The following is an 11,076-nucleotide window of genomic DNA, read 5'->3' as shown; positions in this document are numbered from 1 at the left end:
AAATGACTAATTTAAATGTTACTACATAGTAGTTAAATATGGAATCTTGTTTCGGCCAAAAATAATAAAGGTAATTGCGACTTTTTAATCTCACGCAATTGAGAGTTTATATCTCGCAATTCTGACTGTTTTCCCCCTCAGAATTTAGAGAAAAAATTCTGAATTGTCAGATAGAATTGAGAGAAATAGCCAGAATTATTATTATTACCTTTGGCAGAAACAAGCTTCCATGGTTAAAAACGCTTAATTTAAAGTGGGTCCACGAAATCATTTTTATGTGAAACACTGTTCATGAAGTGTGCTATTATAACAATAAACTTTGCCTGTAGGTGAAAGTGAGACCGACGCGCCGCGCCGCTCCGCCCTGCTCATGTGACGCGCCGCGGGCTGACTCAGCGGGAGGGACGGGCTCAAACCGACTCCGTCACGCCGCGTCAGTCCGGAGTCGCACAATTATGAAAAATCCACCTTCCGCTGGAGCTGCAGCGGACGCACACGACTCCCACCGCCGCCACCGGGCTTTCCTTCCTAGGCTTACCGAGCAGCGCAGCGCCGATAGATGGCTAGACGCCCTGGATCAGCGCCTCGTGAGTCTGAACGGTGAAGAGAATGGTACGGATCTTTTCTAGTGTTTATCGTGCGCTGCGTGGCACACTGACGCCGAGTGCGTGTTTCAGAGGCGAGTCTCCGCTTGCTGCATGAGACAAACGCGCTTGACAGGCGCGGAGCTCCGCTGACGCTAGTTGGCGAAGCTCGAGCGTCGCGTCGCGGCTTTCTGGCTCGTGGTTCGCCGCTAGCTTTAGCTGCTCTGACGCGTGAGAGCACAGAGCCCCGGTACCGGCGGAGCGGGCTGGAAACACCTGGCGTCGCGTTCACACGTAGATCACAACGATCGTGCGCGCTCCTGATATTTAAAGCCTCCGGTTATGAGAAAACAGTTGTGTTAGCTTAGCTGCGCGCGCTGTTTCTCGATTAACTATAAACAACCACGTGAAGAGTAATAACATTATTAACAAGATTCAGTTGCTGCGTGAATGGCGGGAGATCTGAGGAAATACCTGCGGTCAGATTATAGACGTTGCCTGTTTGTATGTTCATTAATACTTGTGTTTATGTTCATTAACACGTTTTGATTATTATAATCTCACTCATCTGGCGGTCTGTCAGTTGTGGTGGAGGCGCGCTTAGAACGTCACGTGTTGTCACTGATACGTCAACTGCGAACGATTAATCGAATAAACGCAGGAGATTTTAGATTGAGTAGACGTGTTAAAGACCGTTCACACGAAGAACAGTAATTAATGATATCTATATTAAAAGATATCGGTTCTGTTTATTCTAATTTTGTCGTCTGCCGCTTTAAATACTCGCGCTCTTTAAAGCAGGATGGATTCTGATTGGCTGCCAATGTTTTTATCGTTAATTAACTGAAAAAAAAAATAGTTCTGCAAACTATGGTTAGTGTAGAAAAACCATGGTTAATTTGTGGTTACCATAGTTTAAGGACAATAAACATGTTTTTATTTTATTTTATTTGTAGTAAAACAGAAGTGGCGCGAATTCATCGTTCAAATCTCTTTACGAGCAGCTGTTTTTATACATGCGCGCATCCGCGTAGACCTCCAGAGACCCTTTTCACAGACTGTGATGACGCGTTTTAACGGTCATCAATATCGTAAATCATAAAGTTTTTTTTTATATTTTAATTTTTTTTAATGTATGTACATTTATAACACTATACTTAGTATTATATTACCATTGCATCAAATTACAAAAAACTAGTTAACGCTACGTGTGTTTCTAATTCAGCGGCTGTGGAAGTGACGGTAAAATCTTCCTCTTTTCTGACTGCCGTTATCAGTCAATCTATATTTTTCCCTCTTTTTGAAAGTTATAAAGTTTTTCTTTTGCTATTTGTGCAAATTAAAACACAAAAAATATATATATTTAATGTAGTCTCTCCTATAAAAGTTTACCCAACTATGATGACTTCTGCTTCTGAGAAACGCGGAAATGTGAAAAGGGTCTAGTGGCTGTTTTAGAGCTTTACTGCTTGCTAATTTTTCATTAAGCAAATTTTAACATTGACATACAGATGATGGACACTTTCTAGCATTTTTTGTTTTGTTGCGATGCGTTAGAATCATTCGAGTAGTAAAAGAGGCAAATACGATTTAGAAGTGCAGAGAAAATGCCTGTCCAAAATTACAGAAATCATGTTGGCTTTAGTGTGCTTATAGTGTGTATATGGTGTCCCACTGAAACATGCATCAGCTTGTACGTTCCTTGACTCAGTGTTTATTGGTGTATACACACTGGTATTGGTAACACATTGGTTTAAGTGTCTGTTTACAGTAGTAAAGTGACATTATTCCAACATTTGGTTCTTAACAGCTCTTGGGCATCATGACATGTACGGTACACAGTCTTCCAGCTTTCATTAGCAGTCATGTCAGGTTCTCTGAGAAACGTCCTGTGGTTGTTCTAGAGGTCTGGAACTGGATTTACTTGCAGTTCAGGGTCCAGGGTGTTTTTCAGGACCTAGAGCTCAATTTTTAGTCTGAACTAGTTGAAGTGACCTTAATGACCCCTTTAAGAGCCCGGTGCGTCCATCTTGTAGACCAAGTTTTTACTTCACGTCACTCAATATTCAATATTAAATATCAATCATTAATGTAATGAGCGGTGGAACCTGTTTGAGGTAAATTAGCTCTGTTAATATGTAGATGAGGCACGACTCAAACCTGTTTTCATTCACCCACTGTTATGCAAATATTGGAATGTCGCATCAAGAAACGCTGGATGGAAACGCCAAGATGCGCATAAGTGCACACAAAGAATATATATGCACTCAATTGAAGTGTATAATTGTTTTTATCCGATAGACATGCGCATATAAACTACGACGGAAATGCATTTAAACGCTATCACTCTCATGTGACGTTGCCTCAGCAGAGGCTGTGATTGGATAACTGGACTAACCAGCGGACCAATCGCATCACAGCATCTCAAATGATGGTTTGGTGGTTCTGAGTCAAAGTCTGTCATCAGAATGATTTGGTTTAATTCCCTCCAGAAGCGTGTCACACGATTGTGTTCCCGAACACCAGCATCCGAACGCAAGATCACATGACAGCGTTTATTGTGTTTCATCTGACGCTCTGAGATGAACTCATTTATGATGGAGGAGAAAAGAGCCGACTGAAACAACTTAGAGTTTTGTTACTGATATTTTGCACCAATTTCCCAGGAACATGTGGGATGGAGATGCTGCTTTATTCTCAAAATTCACTCATTACAGTGTAATACATCATGTTTATATTTAGGAGCTGTTATCATTTGCACACATTTTACTGTTTGTATCAGTCGCTGACGGGAGATTTTCACAGTGTTTCTGTATTAATGTGAGTTCAGTGTTTCCGAGCGGATCGATCCGTGACGTCAGACTCGACTCTGAATGTGTGAAAGGAGTCGCTCTGTCAAGGTCTCTGAAAACTCTTACCAGAGATGCAGGTTTAACATCTGAGACGTGAACATTGGGTTGGTGATGAACATCAGTCTGGATTTCTTTGAATGATTTTCAATGGTTTCTTGACTGATCGATCAATCAGAACAGAAGAACCGGCTTTGTGTTCCTCATTCATGTTGACCGCATGTCGGTCCTGATGGAGATCTGATGCAGCTGAGCTTCAATGATCCAAAACTTCTTCTCTAGATGATTTCTGATCTGAGCCGAGTGTGTGTGTGTGTGTGTGTGTGTGTGTGTGTGTTTCAGGCAACTTGAGAGAGTCACATGCTCAAGATTACTGTAATACCAGATCTGAGAGAGAGAGACTGTCTGAAGGATCTGTAATTCACTCTGACTTTGAGCAGCTGAACTGTGTGTTAAATATGAGATTCAGCATTCTGACTCAAACACTGTGTTTATGATCTGATCTGAGCTGCGTTTGTGTTTAGATGGAGCTTCTAGAGAAACTCCCTTCAGTCCCATTCAGTGACGGCTTTAATTGGGAAAACACTCATTAATACAGTGAAGCATGAGAAGTTTTCTCTGTTTGTGTTTGTCTCTGTTAACTTGATTATAAAAACAATAGAAGTCTGTGTGTGTGTGTGTGTGTGTGTGTGTGTATGTGGTTGGTGTGTTTGTAAAGGCAAGTGTTTTGACTAATATGATTCTGTTTAAAGTGATATCACACACACAAACACACAATTTAAACACTCAAAGCTCTGGTTCAGATTTGAAGGTGAAGGACAGTCAGAGGATGTTTGACCCAGTTTCACAAAGTATCTAATCAGTAAATGAAAGCAGATTTCTATTTTAAGACTCTTTTATCTTTTAAAACAAATGAATTGTCAGGATATATATGTGTATATATTATTTGATGAAAAATATAGTAAAACACTGAAATATTATTAGAATTTAAAATATCTGTTTTCTATGTAAATATAGGCTACTTTAAACTATAATTTATTCCTGTGATCAAAGCTGAATTTTCAGTCTTCAGTGTCACATGATCCTTCAGAAATCATTCTAATATGATGATTTGCTGCTCAAGAAACATTTATGATTATTATCAATGTTGAAAACACAACATATTGAACACACATGTTCAAATAGTTATTTTATAAAATGATAAACCTCACATTTCAACCTTCAAATCATTTTAAGAAATGTCAAAATAAGTGCTTTATTTAATTTGCTTTGTGAATAATTCTAGAGTTTTTTAGAATGCACATTAGTTTATTTTTTCACCAACTGGTTAAAATTTACATCAGTGCATAAACAATTCAGTTAGATTTTCGCAATGTAAATCCGCTCTCTGACAGTAGGTGGCGCTCATGAATCAGCAGAAATGGTGTTTCCCTGGTAACGGCTGTAAACGAAACAGCGCTGCGCTAATAAACACTATATTATTCGACATACTATGGAGGTAAGATGAAAAAAAAATGCCATCGAAACTTTTCTGAAGACCATCCTTGCCTTCAGAAATGCATTCACATAATTTATTCGTTCATATAATTTCCCTCAGCACTCGGTTGTAAAACCTCACCGCCTTCCGCCATATTGTCACACAAAACGAAACCACCTGCTGCGCCTGCGCGAGATTGACGCTAACTTTACTGCAAGTTTTTCAAATCGCGATATTCAAATACGGTTTTAATGATAATTAATAAGGATTTTGGTCACTTTTAGACATAAACTGTAAAAGAAAGAAAATGACAGCAGAAAATATAAATATAATTTCACTCACCTAGCCTATCACTGGAAGAAAAAATTCTTCTAAATGTCCGTGTTAACAGTGCTTGATCGGCCGTTTAGTGAAGCTGACTGCTGTAGCCTATATATGTCCAATGATATGCTGCTCGAATGGTACCTTGGTAAATATGCAATATCTCTACTCTCCATAATTAGGGTACCTGCTAGATTATCAGCGGGAGTATTTCACATTTCAAACGAATAACACGTAATTTTTATGATTGGTTGATATATCGAGGGAGACTATATATTTTTTCTCAACCGCTGAAAGTGAAATACTCGATGGTGATTGGCTCTTTTCTTTATTTTTTATTTTTTAACCAACGGAGGGTCACGTCTCCGGCTATGAATTTGCCTCCTCTTCCGAATGGCAGATTCGACACGTTCGGGAAGAGGAGCGATGGTTCCGACTTCGGTAATATTTTATGGTGTTACAGTGGTGAAATTACAAGAAATACACTTTCTGAGACATGAAATTAAATGAATACCTGGGAATGTTATTAACAAATCACCCATTTCCACCTCAGAATTTTGGGTAGGCTCTGCCTCTGCGTTAATAATAACCGTCGAGACTTTTATCGAGGTTTACCGGCAAACCGGTAACGGTTTCATTTCTAATATAAAGTTCAAAAGAAACAGCAACAGCATCTTTTGTAACATTAGAAATGTATTTACTGTCACTTTTGATCAATTTAATGTGTCCTTGCTGAATAAAAAAATCTAACTGACCCCAAACTTTTGAATGTTAGTGTATGTGTACATGTGTGTATTTATATTTAAAATAAAAGGCAGTCAACATGAGTGCAATTCTCAGACTAACAGCAGTTTGTGTTCAAGTCTTTGTGAATCAGCGGTTTGAAGCATCACTGACCTTCAGTAGTTCAGCAGTGACCCCTACAGTGACCTTTGACCCCCCCCCGGGTCACTGCTGTATTGTGTTTGACTACAGGAATGAAGGTTTAGTTTGAAAGCTCAGGAGGCTGATTGTGTGTGAGTGTGTGTGTCATACGCATCCTCGGGATGGACTGAGGTGTGTGTGTGTTATCTGATAAAGGCACTCACATTATCTCTGTGTTTATGACCGTTTGAGTGTCATTTATCAGAATCGCTCGTCTGTCCTTTCTCTTCATTCATTTAGAGCTGAAGCAGTTATCACCGTCCAGACAGTGTAAAGTTTGAACTGTAAGTACATGTACAGTGTGATGGAGTCACGTACAGAATCTGATCATGTTTACACAACAAACTGAACACTAGCTTTGGGAATCATCTTGCGGTTCACTTCGGTTTTGTTCCGCAGTTCAAACAGTGAAGGTCGCGGGTTCGATTCCCAGTGATGCTTGAGTTGATCAAATGAACTGACGACTCTCGATGCTCGATTCAGTGATGGTGTGAGTTACAGTGACTCACTCTGGTTAGTTGTTTCTGTAAGATGTTGTATAATAAAGTGTGTGAAGGGTTTGGGTTGGGTTTGTTTATATGGTGTAAACACACGTTTATGCTGATGTTGCAGTCAGAACTGAGTTTCTGTGCCAGTGCTGCAGACCGACTCTGATATACGGCTGAACTCTCTCTCTCTCACTCTCTCTCTCTCTCGTTTTCTAATATTCTTGTTCTCCGTCAGACACATTCATCACCCCCCCCACGACCGCTTGCTGATTAACTGAGCTGAGAAACACAGTTTAGCGTAACTAGTCTCTCTCTCTCTTTCTCTCGTTTGGTGATGTTTCTGTATTCGCTGCTGCGTCAGAAGGATGAAGATGACGAGTATGAGGTAGACGGACAGCATCTCGATCTCAGTGTTTCTAACTTTCAGTGTTTCTGCTCAAATATGTGTCTAATCCTCTTGCTAGACTACGGAGGGCTGGGAACAGAAAGGAACTCTGGGAAGTTTAATTAAAAATCCCTGGTGTTAAATCCTGTTGCTAGAGCTGTTTTGAGCTCGCTTTAAAGGCAGAAATTATCGTTCCGTCATCGTTTTCTCACCCTCACGTCTTCTGAGAAATATAAAAGATCTTCTAAGAAATGTTGTTGTTTTTTTTGTTTTTTTTTTGGTCCATACAATGAAAGTCAATGGGGTCCAAAGTTGTTTGGTTCCCAATGTTCTTCAAAATGTTCCGTACAGGTTTGGAAAGTCATGAAAGGAGTAAATGATGGCAGAATGTTACATTTCATTATAAATGCATGTTATTGAGGTGTTTTTGCTACTCTAAAGGTTGTTAATAATGTAAAGCATTCTTTTAGACAAAAATGTCTGTTATGTCTTGTTGTTTGCATCAGTTTTGTTCTGATTTCTCACAGAGTAATTTGTAGTTGAACTATTTCTGTGACCGTCACTGACCGTCTGATGAATATATCGCACAAATCATTCACAGTTTTCTCAAAATCAGGCTGGAGTTTCATTGGCTGCTTCGTGTGATTTCCAGGGAATCATGTCTCGATCACTACTGCCGTAACCGTACCATCTGTCCGATCGGGTTTATATCAGTCCGCTGGAAAACAAAAACATTGATCTACACGTCTGCCTGAAAAGGAACAACAGCGAACGGAACATTCTGGCAAGGTTCTCTCAACGTTATGAACAAACATTCTTCTAGTAACGTTAATAGAACGTTTGTTCAAAGTTATCTGGTCTTTAATGTTCTCAGAACGTTAGCACAAAAACATTATTTATACATTGTTTTTTCTGAAACGTTTTAGTTGGATGTTCGTCTAACATTTTTACTTGTTTCAGAACGTTCAGAGAACATTCAAAAGTAACGTTCCCATAATGTTCACATAACCAAGAAAAAATATTTTTGAAACATTTAAATAACTGGACGTTTTGAACAACGTTTTCATAACTTAATGGGAAGCAAAACATTTTTATAAGATATTTCTGAGTTTGCCATAAATCGCACCTACAGATGAACTGTGGTTGATGTCGCTCTGGGCGTTTCTTGAGATCAGATGTAATCTGCTGTTTGTGTTATTATTGTCAACCTCATGATTAGTGTTTAACCAGTGTTCAGTCCAGATGTAAATGGTAGTTTAGTGAGTTTCAGTCCAGTCAGTTTTATTCCTGCAGGTATTTTCAGTCACACACGGTTTCAAAGCAGATTCACAGAAATTCATGATGTAAAAGTTTCTAATATCTGAATGTCTTAAAGTTAGTTTAGAGCTGAACGATAAGGTAGTTTACAAACGTCAACCAGAAGAGATTGGCTGTTTTATGTGTGCAGGTAAAGTTGGATGTATGTATAATAGTTGAGAACTAACGTTAAAGGGAATCTGTAAAGTTTTCCGTTCATAACATTGTGGTGTTGTGACAATGACAAACCTCAATACTGATGTGTATCACACGATAAATATGACACCCATCAGGGTTTAAATGTTCATACAGATGCAGTCGATCTAACTGTTGACGTGAGCCAGAGTTTGACTTTCTCACTGGAATGTTGAGCTTTAGCTGAAAACTGTGGCTTTATTCTGACCCCTGAGCCTGAAGCACTCGACGCCGCCCAGTGAGATTCATTCACACGACACACGATACTCTGTTTACACTGATTGTCTTCTGTGGTTCAGAGCAGACAGACGTGTTTTCATTGCTGCGTCTCAGGTCTGTTCTGATGGTCTCGGACTGTCAAATCAAAGTTGACAGCTCTTGTTTTTTATGTAATATTGCAGTGTTTATTATAAATGATTTATCGGTGCACATCATTATTGTGTTAAATTCATGTTCCTGGTAATCAGAATACCTTCTCCTCCCTCTTGCAGCATCTCTTCTCTGATGATGAGGGCGGGGCAACCTGTCACTCACATGAGATCCACCAATAGCAAACCACAACCATCCAATCAATTCCCCACAGACAAAATCAAGCCCCGCCCTACATTTGTTCTTGTTTGAGAAGCGTTTCACTCAGATATATGACACAATTGGGAAAAAAAGACTAGCACAACTTATCATGTGATTTTTCAATGCAAATAAGAACATGTGGCCATCTATATATAATTGCACATAATTAGGGCAGCAATATAAACGGCAAATGAACTTTAAAGGGAGAAACTCTGCAGTAAATAACTTCTGCTGTTCATGTATGTAGAACGTCTTACTCTTCAGCCAATGTTCTGTTAGTAATTTTGTTATTGTTGTACAATGTCCTGATGTAATGTCGTAGTTCAGCTGTTTCGTAATGACCAGTTTCACACCAAACACAGGCAGTGTGTGTTTAAATTCAGCACACGTATGAACAGAGGCTACATGTTTTAATGTGTGCATGAAATGGAAATTCACCCTATCTATATTTGTAAAATACATCTTAATGATCTTATTGTGAACAGTTCATCCCGGCATGTTTAATTTTTTTAGATCTAGTAAGTTTTAATTACTCAACATCCAATCAAAAACGAGGGAAAGAACCAAGCAAGCCCCGCCCCATGTTTTTGTTCTCAATAATCCATTACACTCGGCTGTACATCAGATTAGGAAATAAAAGATCTGAAAATGCTTCTGTTATGTCACAACTTGAATATTAATATTTTACCCTTTAAATAATGTTAGTTTTGCAACTGCACTGATATCAACTACTGAAATTGTGTTTTTGTGACTGGACGTCAGTGCGATGTTCTCAGTGACGTGTCTGACCCGTTTGTCTCCCGCAGTCCCAGAAGTCCTGGATCGAACACACTTTCACCAGGAGGGAATGTGTCTATATTCTGCCCGTGTCGAAGGACCCGCACAGGTGCGTCACTCACTGTTAAACATCTGATCATGACAGGATCAAAAACTAGAGGCCAGTTGAGATTAGTCTCTATGAACAACCTCAATCAAAACTTGATCAAAATTTGACTTGTGTTTTTGCAGATGCCTCCCGGGATGTCAGATCTGTCAGCAGCTGGTGCGGTGAGTGTTGTGACACGCATCATCAAGACGTTTCACGCGGTCTGAGCGGGTGCTGATGTGTGTGTGTGTGTGTGTGTGTGTAGATGCTGCTGCGGGCGGCTGGTTCGGCAGCATGTGGGCTTCACGGCCACACTGGCAGTCAAATACTCAGACGTGCGCGTGTCCGAGGGCGAGCCGGCGGATCTGGAGCAGTGGAGCGTGGAGAAGCACACGGAGGAGAGTCCGACTGATGCTTACGGAGTCATCAACTTCCAGGGCGGATCGCATTCATACAGAGCCAAGGTCTGAACACACACACTCACTCACACACACACTGTATGATGTTCTGATTGGTCGGGTTAACGATGTCGTGTCTCCGCAGTATGTGCGTCTGTCCTACGACTCGCGTCCGGAGGCCGTCCTGCGGCTCATGCTGAAGGAGTGGCAGATGGAGCTGCCGAAGATCGTCATCAGCGTTCACGGAGGAATCCAGAACTTCGATCTGCATCCACGGATCAAACAGGTGGTGGGGAAAGGCCTGATCAAAGCTGCCGTCACCACCGGGGCCTGGATCCTGACCGGAGGGGTCAACACAGGTCGGTCACGAAAAAGATGCATTTTCAGCCGTTTCTTGAAAATTCCAAAGGCCTCAGCAGCTCAGGTTGAGTTAGACAGGTCATTCCACCAGCGTGGAACAGTCCAGGTAAAGGTCCGTGAAAGTGATTCACTTCCAGAACGCAAGCTTCATCACTGGGCAGTTCTAGCAATGTGGTCACAACTCCAAGGTTCCTGGCTGTCCTGGATGGAGTTATGGTTGACGAATCTAGCTGAATGGAGAAGTTGTGATGAAGTGTTGGTTTGGCTGAGACCACAAGCAGTTCTGTCTTCGCATGGTTGAGTTGAAGGTGGTGGTCCTTCATCCATCAAGAAATCTCTGTCAGGCTGAGATGTGAGCAGCAAC

The 11,076-nt window shown here is 40.7% G+C and overlaps 1 protein-coding gene across 1 annotated transcript in view; it reads left to right on the top strand.

Moving 5' to 3' along the window:
• Positions 1 to 361: 361 nt before the first annotated feature.
• Positions 362 to 11,076, top strand: part of trpm7 (transient receptor potential cation channel, subfamily M, member 7) — a 32,139-nt gene continuing 21,424 nt past the window's right edge. Inside the window, exons 1-5 of the mRNA XM_051870055.1 lie at positions 362 to 612; positions 9,896 to 9,975; positions 10,098 to 10,136; positions 10,220 to 10,418; positions 10,498 to 10,711. Coding sequence (XP_051726015.1) covers positions 610 to 612; positions 9,896 to 9,975; positions 10,098 to 10,136; positions 10,220 to 10,418; positions 10,498 to 10,711 — 535 coding nt within the window. The 5' untranslated portion in view covers positions 362 to 609. The remainder of the gene's footprint in view (positions 613 to 9,895; positions 9,976 to 10,097; positions 10,137 to 10,219; positions 10,419 to 10,497; positions 10,712 to 11,076) is intronic.

Source organism: Ctenopharyngodon idella, chromosome 18 (genome assembly GCF_019924925.1).
Source record: "Ctenopharyngodon idella isolate HZGC_01 chromosome 18, HZGC01, whole genome shotgun sequence".
NCBI classification, from domain to species: domain Eukaryota; kingdom Metazoa; phylum Chordata; class Actinopteri; order Cypriniformes; family Xenocyprididae; genus Ctenopharyngodon; species Ctenopharyngodon idella.
Note: the sequence above shows the minus strand (reverse complement) of the source record. Positions and strands in the feature narration are given on the sequence as shown.